The sequence below is a fragment of the Aptenodytes forsteri genome, unplaced genomic scaffold, assembly GCF_000699145.1.
Source record: "Aptenodytes forsteri isolate BGI_AS27 unplaced genomic scaffold, ASM69914v1 Scaffold142, whole genome shotgun sequence".
In the NCBI taxonomy this organism is placed as follows: Eukaryota; Metazoa; Chordata; class Aves; order Sphenisciformes; family Spheniscidae; genus Aptenodytes; species Aptenodytes forsteri.
The window spans coordinates 2012608-2030547 of record NW_008794598.1 but is presented as its reverse complement, the minus strand read 5'-3'; the positions used below and the strand labels follow the sequence as shown (position 1 = coordinate 2030547).

The 17940-nt window shown below is 49.5% G+C and overlaps 1 protein-coding gene across 1 annotated transcript in view; it reads right to left on the bottom strand.

The window, feature by feature from the left end:
- Positions 1-17675, bottom strand: part of PLXNA2 (plexin A2) — a 158329-nt gene extending 140654 nt beyond the window's left edge. The window contains exons 1-2 of the mRNA XM_009272745.2: positions 16488-17675; positions 14650-14832 (exon numbers count right to left, since the gene is read on the bottom strand). Coding sequence (XP_009271020.1) covers positions 14650-14832; positions 16488-17675 — 1371 coding nt within the window. The remainder of the gene's footprint in view (positions 1-14649; positions 14833-16487) is intronic.
- Positions 17676-17940: the final 265 nt, after the last annotated feature.

The window sequence follows — 17940 nt, the reverse complement described above, 5'->3', positions numbered from 1 at the left end:
GGCGCGCCCCCCGGCCCCTGCGCCCCGGGCCGCCAGCCGCTTTGCCAGGGTAATGAATATGGCAGGATCCTATTAAATGAGACTCTACCTGTCAGGGAGGATATTGAGCACTCCCAGCCTCCACATCCATTCCGGAGGACTCGTTTCTTCTACGACAAGATGCAGCACCTTATCGACAGGGGCCTTCCCAGGGGTCTTGGAGAGCAAACAACATGCTGGGGGGGGACAGAGACAGATTGGGCCACTTTGCAGCACCAGTTTGCCTCTGCACAAGACAGCAGGGCTTTTTTTTTTTTTTTTTAATCCCCCCTGGCAGTATGTCAGAGGTTGGAAGTCATGAACTGGCAGCTCACCCCATAACACAGGCAGGACTGAAGGCCAAGGGCTGCGCTGGAGCCCCAGACCAAAGGGCGTGGGTGAAGGTCCCAGGAGGACAGTTAAGTCCTACTTGTGCACTGGAAATACGCTTCCTTCAGCCCGGGCAAAGCCCGAGTCCTCTGCCATTTTACTGCGGGTGAAAAAGCGCATTTTACTTTTGTTGTTCTACAGGGGTGAGAACAACCCGCTGCTGCGTCAGAGCAGGGAAGGAGCAGCCCAAGGCTGCGCAGAAGCGCACTCGGGTGGGATGCCTGTACCAAACCGATCGCATTTGTCTGGGTTTGGAAACAAAAACACCATAGCCCATCGAGGCTGACCCATACCCTGCGTCCCCAGCCCTTGCTGCTTGAGAAGACAGGGAGCAGGAGCTGCCACAAACCCACGTGTTAAAAGCCAAACGCCACGAGCATCACGCACAGTTCCCCCCACCTTGTGCTCTCAGAGCCACTGCCCCACACCAACAACAGCCCCCGGCGGGTTTGCCACTTCCCTGCAGAGCAGGACCACTCAGCAGGGCAGTAAGAGTAAGCGCAGGGTGGTGGTAATGAAATACAAAAGCTCAGCTGTTCGCTCACATTTTACATTTCAGGAAACTAAATGCACCGGCAAGTATTCAAGACGGATGCTGTGTGATAGAGCAGCAGCACCCGCTCCCATCCCAGCAGCCCTGCCCTCGCACCCAGCATCCTCACACCTCCAGCCATCACTCGGCTTTCAGTTTTACCTCCCCCACCTCCCAAATACAGCCAAACTCATCTTGCCCTTTGCTTGCCCTTCTGCCTGCCCTCCCTCCCCCATGACACAAAAGGTCAGTTTTGAAATTCAGGGGTCAGGAGGAAGAAATGTAGCGGGGTCTGGGGTGAGAGAAGCAGAGAGGGGAGGAATTTCACCTCTCCAACCATTTGCTTCCATGAATCAGCAGCCACAGAGCTCCTGCCAGGCACAGGGGTGCCGGGCTCAACCGGGGCAATGCGGTGGGGGCTCATGGCGACAGAGGAGGGTGCTCACCTCCTGAGGAAGGTGCCCCCCATCCCACAGCCCTGGGCAGAGCGGCACAGCAGCCCCCGCTCTCCTGCGGTCTTTCTCTCCTTTTTTGCATTATCCCAAGCTTATCAAGATGCCAGCAAAAACACACCTAAATGCCAAACCCCCAAAGCAAAGCTACAGCAGAAGCAGAGCAAGAGGAAGTTAAAGATGTGCTTAACATATCTGGAGTTTTACGTTTTCCATGTGCAGAGCTGAGTGAGGCAGCCGGAGAAAGCAAAGGTCCTTCAGGTCCCTCTCCCGGTGCCTGCTAAGGGGACGGAGTGTGGCTTATGCTGCCTCTTTGCAAGCAAGGTCTGGGGTGAATAAATATATTATCCCACATTGCTTATATCATCACTTATGCCCTAAACACCAGCTTTTGGGTTTTTTTTCTTTAATCTACATTACCACATATACTCGCTATCTGCCAGACATCTCCATTAGCTCTCCTTTTCAAAACTGTTTCTCCTGCTGCCTAAACCTCTACAGCCAGAGCCAGTCACTTTGGGAAACCCCGAGATGATTCCTCCCTGCTCGGGGATTTCACACTTGTCTCTTTCTGCTGAAAAGGTACAAACAACAGCTATGCACAGGAGGAAACGAACTCACTGAGCATCCCAACCAACTTACAAGATGGCTTAAAGAGAATGGAGAACAAGGGATGAACATGGAGCTGTAACATCCCTCTCTGGAGCATGGGAACACAGCGGCTGCCTCACTTGAAGATGAACCGTACCCATATGCGTGACCCTGAGCCAGTGCAGATGCAATCGCACCCAGGAGAGAGGGCAGCCCCATTTCAAGGGAAAGGGGAGATCTCTGGCTGAGGAAGTGCAGCTGCAATTGGGGAATATGCTGCGAGAGCAAAAAATGCTGTTTTCATGTAAATGTCCCTAATAATAAAAGAGCGAACGAAGAAAGCAACACATACAAACAAGAAATAGTACATTTGTGCTAGAGGAGCAGAAATTATTCTAAAAAGAGCGCTTTATCAACATTTTCCAGAAGGCATCGGCTGGTCTTTAATGCTAGTCGAGGAATAACACATTGATCCTGCTGAACCCGGGCTGCCTGGTGCCTGCTATCACATATTTCTTAACAATCACAGTCTCGATGCAGCACACTTGAAAAACGTTAAGCTTGCTTGTTTTCTCAAGCGAATATTGAGCCACTGTTCTCGCACCCCATAACTGGCATTTTGTGCTGTTTGCCCTGTATCTGCCCACAGTTTCTACAGCCATTCCTGCTGCATTTCCATGGCAATCTGGACTCTGAAGCTGCTGGTATCAGCCTAACCCCAGTCAAACCCCACCAGCAGCAACAGGGTTTTCCCCTGTACACAGAAGATTTGATTGCTCTCTCAGCTACCAATATTGAACTCTTTGCTTTTATTAGTTATGTGAATACCTTCCTCTCAGACCACGCTGTAATGGTTTAAGCCCCACAGCTTTTCTAAAGGTCAGTGCTTCCCTCTTGCAGGGAGGGGTAAATCCAATCCAAACTGCTGAAAATAAGTCCAAAGTTAAGTCTTTGGAGTTTTTAGCCGGTAAGTCCCCAGTCATGCTCCTAAACAGCTTCCTGGAGTGAGAAAAGGCGCTCAGGACCCTCAGTCCCTTCCTCACGCAGCAGCATCCCACACGCTGAGTTTAACAAGCAGCAGGGAAACAGGAGACGACGTCTGTTGTCCCTTGATTGAATGTCCTACTAGTTCAATGGGAAAAGTGCTGGAAACATGGGGTCAGCTCTCACAGCAGCTGGGCTGAAGCACGCCGAGGGAATTTCCACTTTAGCTTTTAATTAGTAAGTGCAAGCTGCAGGACACATCTCCAGCAGAAAACAAAAACGCTGCAAGAAACTCTCCAACAGCTCCTCAGAAGAAGAGCATCACGAGCAAAACACTGGTGTGGTGCCGGTGCTGGGAAAACTGCGGCACAGCGACTGTCTCACCATTAGCCCCACGCCTGCACCCCGGCATGGCAGCGCTCCATTAAAGCTGGCAGCCTTGTAAAAATCAAGGGCAAATGTTAGCTGTGCCCTATGCAATGGCACGTGTTTTGTTCTGAAATATAGGACATTTAAACATATTTATCAGTTGATTACTAACCGTGAAGCTCAGTATTTATCTTGTTTGCTTAGCACTTTGGATTATAAAGTAATTTTCAGACAAACTCCCTGGAAAGTTAGAAAGTGATGTTATCCCCTTTTCCTGGTGGGAAAACCGCAGGCAGAGAGCAGCCTGCCCCTGAATTTCAAACTTCTCAGTCTCTCTTCCACTATACCCGTCCCTCAACCTGTACCTTCCAGATTATTCTAGTTATTTATTTCTCAATAACAAGACCAAGTTCCCAATGTAAAAGGCTTTGCACAAAAAAAGCATGAAAAGAAAACCAGAGAGGGTCAAGCCTGCTGTCCTTTGGCTTCAAAGCTCTGCAGAATGATTTAGCCCAAACATACTCAAGAGGTGCAATCAGTCTGAGAGTCCAAAGAAAGGTGAAGGTGGGAGGAGGGGACTCTGGTTTTATTCCAACTCTGCCATTTACTAATTTAAGCTTATAAGACCAGGATAGCCCCTTCGCTTCTGCGTGCTCACTTGCATTTGCGGTACAAAGTCTGTCAGAGCGGGAAGCTTTAAGAGCATCAGGCAAAAAGCATCAAAGAAACTCAGAACTGAAAGCAGGCAAAAGGATGCTCTGTTTTTCCACTAATAAGCCACTGGCTGCAGGATGACTAGCAAAAGCAAACAGTGCATTAGTCAGCCAAATGTTAACTCAGAGCTGCAAGGCTGCAGGCTGCGAACACTCCCAGCCGCTCGGGAAGGTAAGTGCTCCCAGCTGGAGGCACAGCGATGTTTATTTGAAAGACCTTGTTTTACCACGGTGTCTCTTCCTCACCCTTTTTTCTTTACTTTGAGCAGCTCAAGGGACAGGCTCTTGTTCTTTCCGACTGATGGGGATCTCAGGGTTGGCATCCTCTCCAAGCAGCAAATGCAAATCACTCTCTAAGTTAGTGGCAATGACCAACTTAACAGGCCCCACTGCTTTTAATGAGCTGATGAGGGGGAGGAAGGGGCCGAGGCAAGACGAACAATTACCACCTACCGTCACCGCAGCGCTCTGTGCTGCCTGACTTGCGCACTTTACAGGATGCTCAGGCTGGTTTGCGTAAGGCCTGCAGGCAGGTTTATGAGATTAAAGCCCAGCACACAATAAATAATTTAGCAGTTTACCACAAAAAAAAATTCCCGCACTGTATAATAGCTAGGCTATATGATGTGTACATTCATTTTAAATGCACATCACTTTCATCTACATGTATCTTGATGCAAAGACATGTAACCGAGTGAGAAGGAACAACCGGGAAAGGTGACAGGGTCCCCGGCTGAGGCGCAGGCAGGGGATGATGGGACAAATGCTGCCGAAGCCACTTACTAATTATTCCAGGCCTGCCCGTGCTGCTGCCTGCACTCTCCTGTTTGCATGCGTGTGTCAGAGGCATCTTAAACCCTCGCTGAGCCCATTATTCCTCCACCATCCTCCCCTGGTCCCAGCAGGCTGCCCAGTATGGACTGGCAGTGGCTAGTGGCAGCTGCCCTCAGCTCAGCACTGACCGGGAGCGCGGTGCGAAGCCCCGTGCAAACCCCACGGGACCGACAGCTTTTGGTCACGCACCGGGCAGCTTTGGCCCAGCCAGCCATCGTCCCCTCTTTCGGGGGGATTGCATGGCGTTTGCGGTGCGGCAGCACCTCAAGGCTGACAGCAGGCCCTGGAGCACAAGGCTGGGAAAAGGTTTATAATGTTATAGACAGGGAATGGATGCACAGGGAAACCTGCCCGTAAGGGAGAACTGCCTGACAGATGGGAATCACTGCCACATCTCCTTGGTCCCAGGCCAGACCTTTCTGTGACCAGACCACAGATCCCTCTCAGTGTCCTCAGGGCTCACCGAGCCGCAGGTGGGATATGGCCATGTACAGGGGTGTAAATCACAAGGTGCAAATTCAAGTTATAGAGCAGAAAATTGCAAGCTTGAGTAACATTCAATGTCAGCTCAATAAAACCGGTGGCTAACATGAGAAGAATCCAAGCATCCTTACCACCCACACAGTACCACCACATTTCTCTCCCCCAGCCACTAGATGTGGCTCCCTCCCCGCCTGATTAGCATCATCTGAGATTTGAGACACACCTCATGAATGGCCATAATCTTCCAGCCTACAGTTAAGGTGACAGCAGGGGAAAAAAAACCCACAACCAAAACCTAAATGCATGGAAAGACTGAATGCATCAGACCCTCGGACAGCGTGCAGGCAGGACGGGGTGGCTGGGAGAAGAGCCAGGAGTTGCTACCACTGCTGGTAATAAGCAGCAGTCATATTTAGACTTAGTATTTTGTTGCTCTTTTCGTCCAAGTCTCAGCCAGGAAAGCCTATGGCCTCACCACGGACCTTGGGGAACTTCTCCGGTGCAAAATTCCCCTGGGCTCTGCACTCCCCAGGCCCTGGGAGCTCCCTACCGTGGGCGGGGGTTTATCTCCCTCCTTTATTGCTCAGGCTGGGCTGCCTGCAAAGAGCTCCCTGAAGGCCTCAGAAATGTAGGCATCTGCCTGTCCATGCATCTCGGCAGAAATGAAAAGAGGGTAATAAAAGGCAGGGGGAGGTGGGGAGACTATGCATCATAACAGGCGTAATGGACTAATGCTAACATAGAGACTGGCCGCATCCAATCCACGCCTGTCTGACACATCCATAAATATCAGGCAGACGTTCAAGTGATGGATTTGCCTTTGCAAACCATGCAGTATTTTACAGCCCTGCTAATGCTGTCGTTGCCCTGGCCAGCAGCAAAAAGCAACTGTAACAACAATGGGTAGTAAACTTGATCGTGGGATTGAGGAAATATTAAAGGCAGCATCAGTCAGATGCACAAGGGAAAGCCTAACAAACAGCAAGTCCCATCACAAGCCATGGTGGTACTGCTTTTGCATGGCATTTCACTCCCCGATTTTCCCCAAATCCCAACCTTTTTGCAGCAGCACGGGGGCCATGCCAGCACGCAGAATTCTTCCTGCGGATTCCCCTGTCTCTCCCAGCACATTTGTGTTTTCCACATTCATTTTTTGCCTCAAGGACGCATTTAGAGAAGCAACATAGCATGGTCTTCTCACAGTATTTCTTGCCACCCAGGGATTTAAGATCTTACAAATGGACCAAAACTCATGTTATTTTGACCTCTGAGGATTTTTAAAAGCCTGCAGAAAAAAATATATATAGTAAAGAAAGCATGAACTTCTTGACTCATAAATAGAAAGGCAGGAGTCTAACACTGCCCTCCCCCAAAAAAACAACAACATCCAGAACACAGCAACTTCTTCAGATTCACACTCAGAGGAAAGCAGGGGACAGTCAGAAAAACTAACATGAATTCACAAAATAGTTTGGTATTTCCTGATATTTTTTCACCAAGATTACTTCAAGAAGAAATGCATTACTGAACTAGATGAAAATGTATCTCTGCTTCTAGCATGAAACGGAGGAGGAATAACTTCTGCCTCACTTCATGCTCATTAAGGAGAGAATACCTCTTCTTATAAAAGGTGTGGGGATTAATTATCTTCTAAATATGTTAAAGAAAAAACCCATATGTGCACAAGGGGGAAAAACAGCCTTTTTGGTAACTATTTCCTGATAGTTACTTTGGTAACTAGCCCCAAAGTACACGGACTGATGCACCTCAAAACTCCTTTTACCCTCACTGCTCCTTTTACCTTCGGTGTGCTGCTCCGAGCTTTATTCCTGCCTGCATAAAAACCCAAGAGAACTGGGAAAGATGAGACATGAGACATTTTTCTGGTTTAAGGCTGCGTGCACCTAAGGGAGGCACCAAGAGAGACTTCATGTCAAACCTCCCAGGACCTTGCCAAGTGCTGAGGGCGGTGCAGGAGCAGGAGGTAGGTGCTGCAGGGAAAGCCCAGCAGCGCGTGGAGCCACAGTGTCCTCCTGCTCCTTTCCCAAAAGCAGAAAACCTCCTGTGGCATCGCCAGCAGAACTCGTCCTATATTGTGATGTTTAAGACAATCACTAAGAGCGTTTGTCAGGGAGCGCCAGGACCAAATCCCAGAGATGAATCTACACAAAGAGCTCTTCAAGAGAAACCCCTTTCAGCACGTGGAGCCCCTTGCCTTCGGGGTGCTGGTTGCTGCCGGTGGAGCTGGTAAGATCTCTGAGGCAGGCTGTTTTTCATGCATAATGCTGTCCAGCCACTTGCAGTCTTTACTAGCTCCACTTTGTTTGGAAACGAATAAAATGTAATTGTTGCACTCAAAAATTTCAAGCTGATTTTTCAAGGTGCCTGAACCTGAGTAAGAACCAGAGTCATCGCCATCTTGTGCGCCAAGAAACAGATTAAAGCAGACTCTGAGCCCACCTGGCTCGATTTCACATAGCATTTCCTAAACACCTGCCCCTTAGCTCTCCAGCAGCTATGAAAATACACCCCAACTTCTCTTTTTTTATTTTACTTGCTCTGCCAGGCAACAGATAACAGAACTAGATAAGTAATGTTGGGAGAAGAGGAGGCCAGTTTCATGCCTTTAAGAGGTGGTAGGGACATTCCTGAACCGCTCAAAAACAGTCTAGAGGGACTTGGCAGCTCTGCCCCTTCTCCAGCCCTGAAACATGTGCATTAGTGCTCTCCTTTGGCTTCGATCACTTTTCATCTTTCCTTGCACAAATTCCAATTAATAAATAAGACTCCAACTTCTGGCTACTAACAATAACAAATGTAAGGGACCATCAGTCATTTTGGGGACACATTTCGGGGGTCACAGTTTGACAGCACCCTTTTTACACAGATGGAAGCAAAGGGGAATTACTGTCTGAGGCTTGAAAATCCTTGTTTAGGGAGAAAAAGAATCCCAGCTTCTCCGACCACACCAGAGCAAGCCACCAGCGATACAGGACCAAATAAACACCTCCTTATTTCACGTCCTAAGGCAAGAAACAGGGACTTTCAATTAAACAACTTCTTCAGTCAAGCAAGAATCATCTGCCATCTTACACCTCTGCAGGGACACAGAGGTCTGTGCTCTGAGGATGATGGATTGATCACTGAGTCAGCAAAGCACCCGACCTTACAACCTATAGCTAAAACTAGGCATCTCCTTTGGAAGGAGATCTGCAAACAGATGATTTTCATCTGTTCAATAACAGCCTGATGTCCTCTTGGCTTCTCTACACACTGATGCAACTGACTTTTTCCTAAAGTGCTATGGAATGTGTGCGGGGGCGATAATTAAGGATAAATTAAAAGGATGAGATAACCATCCATAGAACGAAGTCAGATAAGGACAGGTTCAGACATATATTTCATTGTGAAAGACCTATTTTATTCCCACTAATGGAACAAATTAAATCAGCCAAGCTGAATAAAACTATCACATACCAAGATGTAACAACACACTTAAAGTTCGCCTTTCCCCAACTGCATAATCCAATCAGTTATCACTGTCCCTTGCAAAAGTAGAGGTTCACCTTCGTTGAAAGCAAGGACAGACATTACACACCATGCATTCAGGCATTCAACAGGTAAACATGAATGAGTTTCCAATCATGAAAACTAGTTACAGCGCTACGTATTTTTCTGTAGCACTTCTCCAGACAGTTCCCAAGCAGCTCTTCATGGGTGACCTTGCGTGCCAGAATTGATTCAAGCCATGTACAGCGCAGCTGCCATTGGGACAGCATGTTACAGGAGTTCAGAACAATGCCTGTTGCCCATTTATCCAGGAGGATGGGGTGGGAATTGAGATGCACACACTGTCCTTCACCTCAGGGCATCTGAAATAACCAAACCTGGGTTCTTGCCTGTAGCACCAAAGTTTACACTGAAGACAGACAATGCAGAGCACTTTCAGTTTCCTTTGTAGAAGCAACCCCTGGATGCAGAGCCCAGCCATCAGACCTAGCACGGATAGCTCTAATACACCAGCACCGAGAAGCATGCCCCACACCTCCGAGCATCTTCAAGCACGCAGATCAAAGCCTTATCGCCACCGGAGCAACTCAGTGCTGGGTGAAAACCTGGTACATCATCACTGTTACTGTTTTTCCCTGGGAGCCATCGCATGTGCCATCCAGGAGCGTACCCAGCTCATGTGAACGGAGGCAAGGGATGGCGAGGCTGCAGCCTCCCACTGCAGGAACAGCATTTTTCCTACAGCAGGCATAAACAGCATGATGGTAAAATAATACATAGACAGTGCACTGTCAGACATAGAAGAGACATTTATTTATTCTTGATCACAAACAATGTCCTCCATTGACAAGCTGAATGAAGGGCACTTCACTGATTTATTAGATCTAATAAGAAACACACCTCTTGGGATGAAATACAAGATTGATTTTTAGTGGTGAGCCATGCTGCTATCCCAGCCACTGTGCTCAGCCTGATGAGATTGAAACAGGGCATGCACAGGGACAGAGAGAGTTGAAACAGCATTGGGTGGGAAAAATAAATGGAAAGATTTGCACGAGGAAGAGGAGCCGAAATGGAAACACAGCTTGCGATAGCAGCCCTTTAAACTGAGGGCTACTCTTTTCTTCCTGCAATCCTTCTCTCCCACTAAGTCTATCTATCTTAAGAGAAGAACAGCAAACTACTAGGAAGTTTAAGGGCAACTCCAGTGCTGTTCTTGGGAAACCTCCGAGTCAGACTCTTCCCATGCATCTGCCTTTCAGAGGAGCCCCTCTAAATATAGCAAGTGTAATTTTCACATCAGTCTCAGCATCTAACAGGCAAGCCACATTAGCTGAGTTCTGTGGATGCCGTTTTCCATCAGGAAAAAGACAACTAGCACAGCAGTGCTTAGCTTGAGGCCCTATTAATAGCAGCCCTAATTATATGGCTGCAAATTTAATTCATAGCAATGGTTAGTGTCAAAATCAAAGGCATCACACATCAATATTGATGGAATTGTATGAAGCCCATAAACAGAACAAGCAAGCCAACACATCTCCCTGGAGCAGTTAGTTGCTGTTAACTGTTGCATTAATGTCTCTTCTAATTTTGCTCGATGAAAATTGTTTTATTGCAGGAATCCACAATTCTGAATGATTACGTCTCTAACATGATCCCCTTCCTCCTTGCTCCCCCAGCCACGAAGCTGAGACACTTTGGAAAGACAGCTAGACCACCAAGCTGCAGGGAGAACTGCATCCCACGTACCTGTGCTTTATCCGAAAGGTCACGGCATCATCAGCACATTTGCTTTTCACCCACTTAGGGAAAACTGCTGAGGAACAGTAGTTCTCAAAAAGAGCGATCTGCCAGGGAGCAGATGGGGGGCATCGCGGGGGTGCAGCCATTTCGTACAGTACATGCACCGAGCACACCACGAGTCCCCCCAGATGAGGCATGCCCCACGTACAGACGGATTGCAATGAGAGGCAGCGGGCTGGTCGAGTCAGTGCTATGCAAGAAAATTCCTCCTCCAGCACTGAGTTTTAATGGAGATTAGGTCCATAGATTCATCCTTCCCCCCCTTCAGTAGTAACCAGGGACAGACGATGCACTCACGTGTGTCACCAGCTGTGCGAGGAGCAGCTGACCGGCCCAGGACAGCCACAGCAGGTACAAGCCCTCAACCCTGAACTCAAACCCTGACCCCAGCAAATGCTCTGGTTCCCCGCAGGAAAGATGCCAAGTTCATTGTCAACTGACTTATCTGATATTATTGACTTATTTGTCAGCAGCTCTGGCACCAACACCCCTCCGGCGCAGCACGGCTATGCCGAACGCACAGCCGGGCTGAGCGGACTCCTTGGGCGACCTTGTCCAGGCTGCCCGCACCGACCAGACCCCTCAGGGCTCCAAAACCTGCAAAGCAAGCGGCAAGCTCAGCCTGGGAAAGCTGCCAGCCTCGCCACGGGGCCCTGTGCTGCTCCTGAGCAGACAGAAAACTTCTCTTCTTCCTTTACACGTCAGCCAGTGCCAGCTGCTGAAAGGAGCAAAAAGGGACTTCAAATGTATCCAGGAAACAGAGAAGGGGGCAGAGCTAGCAAACACGGGGCTGTACCGAAGAGCGCAGGCAGGGATGCCTGGGCAGGCAGGGGCGTGGGGACCTTCAGCATTCAGCTCCTTCGGAAGAGAGAGGCTGAAGCAGCAGCAGCAGCCGCCGCCGCTCTCCTAGGGAATGTCGCACGAGGCAGCTAGGTGAATAGCTAATGGGAAGAAGGACATCAGTGAGATAACACAGCATTTTCAGTAATGAATTCTCACTGGGGAAGCACAGACAAATTTGAAAGATTTCAGAACTGGCTCCCTGACTTCTTTCCTCCAGCTACACAAAAGTGTCTTCTTTGAAATCCCAGACTGAGCCAGCAGCTTGTTTCCAAAGTAAATCAACAGCTGTGGGAAAGGGAATAGGTGTGACATAGCTTTCAGACATTAATTGTGTAGGTAGATATGCAAGGTGGCGAGCTGGAGGAGACAAGACGTCTATCTGTAAATCTCTGGCACTTACAGAGGTGCGTACATTTTTACCATCCTCATTTCACATATGGGGAAAAGAGATATGGAAACAGTCCTGAGCATCCTGAGCACTCAATGACTTCAAGACGTGTCTGGTCTTGGAACGCGCACAAAAACTGGAGACAACCTGTTAACTTCCCACTGGGTCTGCAATGCCTGCTCTGCAGTGGGTCTCCCAAAAGCCCCACAGTTCAATGAAAAGCTGCTTCCTACGCTTCATGTGACCTCTCTTAGGCCACGTAAAAGACAATCCCACATGTCAAATGAGAAAAGATTTACTAAAGTTGTGGACAGGACCGCAAGGTAGAGAAGAACAACATTCCCAGCCCCACGCAGCAGAGGACGGGACAGTGATCGCTCCAGCTAATGATAACGGGAGGCACAGGTCTCATCAGCTGCAGACAACTCTGATATGTGTTAAATCAGGGCGCTTGGCAGATACCACGAGAGGCTGACTGCAGTGAACGCCTGGAATGAATTTGCTCGAGAGATAAACCAATTTTCTCAGTGCCTAGTTACCACTGGCTCAAACACAGGTAAAACATGAAGGATTCCCGCAGCCCGCCTTCCCCATCTCCCCCAGTCCTGCCCAGCTGCCTGCCTTCTGGACAGAGCAAAGTGAATGGGCATGAATAGATCAACTTCACATCAAAAAGGTAGGTGTTCAATGTAGAATAGCACAAGGAATTAAGCTGTGCTGGAGAGACTGCTTCTTCTGTAATCCTACATAATTCATGGGACGCGACAGTGAATACCTAGTGTGCAGGCACAAGCTGTTTGCTTTAACTGCCTCTAAATGAGGCACCTCCCCTATCCCCCCCAAAACACTGCGAACAGCAAGTACCAGGCTGCATGGCTGGCTTGAAGCTTGACAGCATATGCATTTGCAATATGCTGAGGGCGCCTCTTCCATCCATTTAGCCAGAAAAATCCCGGCGCTCCTGTGTGCCACAGCGGGTGGGGTGGGCAGGGAGGAGAGGGGCTCTGCTTACAAGCCCACTCTCCCCCCATGTTCAAAATTGCCCCACTGACACTTGAAAGGCACCAGGGAGGCACCTAATTTACTACTACTCAGCACTTGTAAAGTGCTGAATGAATATTAATGAACTGATGTAATTAAAATGATGCAGACATTCAAGTGTAGTATCTGCCTGTCCTTGTATCTTCCTGGATAGATGAGGGAGAAATTCCCTGCTGCTTAAGAACACAAAAAATTAACAGCCTGCTGTTGATTACATTTGTTAACTCTTTCCCTGGTACGAAGAAGCAGGATCTGCATTTAGCGGGTTCACCTAACGCTATCATTTATATTTTAGGTTAATTTGAAGGATCTCTGCTTTCCAGGGCAGAATCTCTAAGGCCGATTTTGCTGGAGCTGGATCAGACTTCTGCAGACACTGATGAGCTGGCTTCCAGTTGCAGCTCCAACTCTAAAGACCAACGGCGGGGGAGGGTGTGGGGGGGGGTGTCCCCTCTACTTACACACCCCAAGGCCATTTCCACACTCATTTTAAATATGGAACTCCTGAGAGAGGACTAGTGAGGACCACACTCAACAGACGTATGACTGGGCCTGACCAGCCTTTGCATACTACTTACTGAAGAGCGGTTCAGAAGACACAGAGGGGGGAAATCCCAGTTCGACTTCAAAATCCTAAAACCCACCGGAGCCCCTCCACCCTCTGCATTGGGGGAGGAAACCAGCGGGACCATCTCTTTGCCCTGGGCAACTAGCCCCAGCCTTTGTGATGCAGAGGGTGAGGAATGTTATCCTCCAGGACTGATCAATCATCCAACTGTCAGAGGGAAGAGCAGGAGGTAAAAGGCTGAGAGAAGCAGTAGAACTCTGCCCTGAGGCTTGGCTTCCAAAAGCAACCAAGTTAACCCATTCCTATCTCTCCATGACCAAACATCCTGCCACCATCAGCAATTTTGCCATCACCAAAAGCTTTCTAACTCGCGGTCTTCTACACAAGTTGCAGAAGGATTGCTGGAAAAACTCAAAACTACTGCAAGATTTCCATCAGTGTGTCAAAAAGGAGGAAAGATCTGAGACCTTGGATACAGCTTGCTGAGGTTGACTCAAACTCAGAAATTGCAAGCCAGCTCCTCGCTCGTCTCTAATCAAACTGGCCCATTATTGCCCTGATAATTTCTGCATCAGCCCCACAACACACACACACATGCCATAGTTTACTGAATGATAAAATGCAAAAAAACCCAGACAAACAACAGGGTAACACTGTTATATACAGGCAGGTGGCGCATGCAAGAGCTGGCACCTTGCCGAGAGCTGTATTACCCTGCTGCTGAAGGAAGTCGCTGGCTGGAAGCACAGGAAGGTGCCCTCAGCCCATGCAAGGGGATGCTCTGGAGCTGTAATGCCACAGAGCAATGGGAACTGTGTAGCTTTGTCTGGTCCCTCTTCCAGGACCAGGCTGCAGCAGTTTCCACTGCACCTTTCCCAAGGCTTGGCACTTCTCTGCTTCAAAATAAACCTCAGCAACACCACTCTGCACTGACGGTGCTGATGGATGAACTTTGTCTCACCAATGCAAGGCTCTCTGTGACCCAAACCCTGTGATTTTTGCTCTTGACTGGCTCCCAGTTTCATGCTGGGAAATATCCGTAGGACACAGCAGCAGCTACACGTATCAGAGACTCCTGAGAGAGATGAGAAATGGATCCTGGCCCTCCGAAGCCACGGAAGTAAGCTTACCTTCTTCAGCTTGCCAGTCTTAGTCCCCACAAACACCACGCTGTAGCTGTTGTAGACGTAGGAAGCAACAGAAGTCATCCGGTCCCGGCTCGAGGTGAAGAGCGTCACTCCGTCCACCGGCGTCGAGCCTCCCAGGGGCTGGTTGATGTCAAGGCCGCAGAAATTGTCATCAATGGGGACTGGCTGGAAAGACAAGGTTTTGGGCAGCTGTGAGTGAAACGCATAGCACAGGGCAGCCCCACACACCCGGGCTCATGTGGAGGGGAGCCAGCGGTGCTGACAGCAGGGTGGGAGCCACCGCTACACAACCCCCTGCCCAGGGACCCTGCCAGCTTCAGCCACCTTCTGCAATGGCTTGTTCCCTTCACTGCCTGAGGCCAAGACACTCTGCAGCTGCTCCAAAATGTGTTTCGACAGGGCTGAGGAGGAACCCTAAGTCCAATAGACACTTCCACTTGTTTTCTAAATCTACTAGGTTTCTTGTGGGTTTAGCCCTGCTGCATGGCCATGCAGGAATTCTCTCCTTCAGTCATTTCACCTCCTCTCGACCCAATTTCCAGAGGTGCCGAGTAGTATAAGCAGAAAGGTGCTCAGCATCCCCACATCAGCAAAGGCTTCCCTTGAAGACCATACAAGCCCTGTTGCTGACAGCTCGCAGCGGTGCTGGCACTGCCACGCATGGTGTTGGACAGGCTCGAGTCAGTCACCAGCCAGAGGACAGCCGGACACAGCTGATCCCAGGCCATGAGAGAAGAGAGGACGCTGCTGCTGTTCACTCCTGTTGTGAGCAGCCACCTCCGTTTGGCACAAACAGCCCAGCTCCAGGGCAGAGTTAAACTTTCCCCATGTGAACATGGGGCTGGTGGAAAGGACGAGCCTGGCTGCCCTGGAAAGGTGGGTGATCACCCAGGGAACAGGCTCTGGCAACGTAAAACACCCGAGTGTTAAGTGGGAAGACGCACTCTTGTTCCTTCCGCTGCCCAGCTGTGCACACTCCCACAAACCACCTCTCTGTGCCTGTTTCTTTTCTACAACACAGGGAATATGGATACTGGCTTCTCCCTGGAACACCACTCGCCACGAGTAAAGGAAAATCATTCTGCCAACAGCTAAGTGTTATTAAGCCATATCAGCTGAGATTGCTGGAGTGAATTCCTACATGGCATAGGCAGTGGGGTGGTGACACGGGTGGCCACTCACCGTCACACTGACTGCAATCCACTTTTTTTCCACTAGGGACATTAACTACCAAACACTCAGGCCCATCTAGTTGCAACCGCGATGGGATGACTCTCCCCTGTGCAAGCCAGCGCTCAAGCTTCTCTTCACCTTCCTTCTTTCATTTCATTTAACCCACGTTTCTCTCTTTCCAGCAGCCAAACTTAATATGCTTGGCAAAAGAAGGCCCCAGGGATTCCCAAGTCAGCCCAGGAACAATCTGCATGTGAATCAAGATTAAAGAAATCACCTGAATAAAAATACAAAAGATGCAACCGCCGTTCGTATTTATCTTGTTAGTTTGCTGATACCACCCTCCTGCTCAGGGAAGGGCGAGAGACTTCTTCCAGCTTCCAGAGCCCCAGGTTGGGAACAGCAAGCACTCCCAGCAAGTTGCACACCTTTATTCATCTGCCTTAATGCTATCCCTTCCTTTCATTTTCATCACTGTCTGATAACAACAGGGATTAAAGAGGAAAAGGACTACTATGTCTGTTCAGTGTTCGGGGAAACTGAGGCACAGAAAGATTGATCCCTTTCTGCAAGCTCGTGTGCCATAGGGCCAGGCACTGATACCGGTTCTCGAGGGCTACCACGGCCAACAGCTGGAGCATCCTTACCGCTTTAGTACACTGGACGTCTTTCCCCAGCAACCAGTTGAGCTCCAGGTTGCCTTCCCCCTGGTAGCAGGACTGCAGGCGGTCCTTGATCTGAGCGTTGATGGTGCGAATGGGGAAGATGCAGAGCGCAGAGTCGTCGGGTGGCTGATGGTACTGCTTCTGTCCCTTGGAGAAAATGGCAAAGAGGACATCCTCCTGGGCCGTGATATTGAGGGACTGGGCCAGCACATCTCCTGGCTTGGAGAGGTACGCTGCTTGCAGGAGGCGGTACTCCGTGTCCCCCTTGACGCAGCCAAAGGGCAGAGAGACATAGGAGTGGAATTTGGGGTCGTCTTTGCAGAGACGGACGATGCGAGACGTATAAAAGAGATCGCTGGCAGAGTTGATGGAGACACCCTCCGGGGTCTCTGGCTGGACAGTCAAAAAATAGACAAAGTTGCCGCTGGCAAAACCATAGATGTAGAAGATGTCAAAGTGCGAAACAAGGGCCAAGGTATCTGAGGGGATTTTGATGAGGGATGAGACAAAGTCACTGTGGAGCTCATAATCCAACATTGCTGACGACTCTGGGTCCCGGGGAAGTTTGCGGCTGGAGAGGGTGGGGAAATAATCCTGCTTCCCATCCACCGCTGTGCCAATGAAGAGCTTCCCATCTTCACCGTCTGAGCGCACGATCACACCATACATTGTGCCCGTCTTGTTGACGCTGGAGAGGTAGTGCTCCTTTTTGTGCGAGGGCTCTACCAAGATGAAGAGGTCATCCAGGCGCAGCAGCTTGCAGACCCCCTGGTAGAGGCTGCCACAAGCCAGCAGCCGGTTCTCAGAGTAGTCAATGATCAGCAGCTTGTTGACATTGTTGGTGAGGGTGAGGATCTCGCTGCATGGCTGGACGATGAGGGGTGGGTAGCAGGATTTATTGTCCTCCTCAGGACCAGTTTTATGAGCCACCAAAATGGTCAGGTTACCCGAAAGCTTGTAAACCCTGTTGATAGCTCCAACGTAGACTGCTCCAGTGCCTTGGTGGACAGTCAGGTGGTTGAACGTCCAGTCCCGGTTCTCAGAGTGGAAAGTGCTGAACAAGGCATTGCTGGACACATTTCGGGAGAGCGATGCCAAGAAGAGACAGAGCAAAGCCACTGACCAGCCATCGGAGTCCGGTACCCGAGGCCAGTTCTTCCTCTGATCCATCCTGGGAAAGGCAAACTTCGTGTTCCCCGTGCGTGTCCCGTGCCCCAGCAATGTCCCTCACATGGTTCTGCAGAAAGAAAAGAAACACACAGAGCAAAGGATTAGATCCAGTGTGCCCTTCAGATAAAATTCAAAGGAGGCTTTCTAATTACACAGTCCTTGAGATAAAGTGAGGATGTCTCTAAGCCCAACAAGAATTAAGCAGGTCTCCTAACTTATTGCTAAACAGTTCAGGCTTGATGTTTTGCCACTTGGTTCAGCCTCT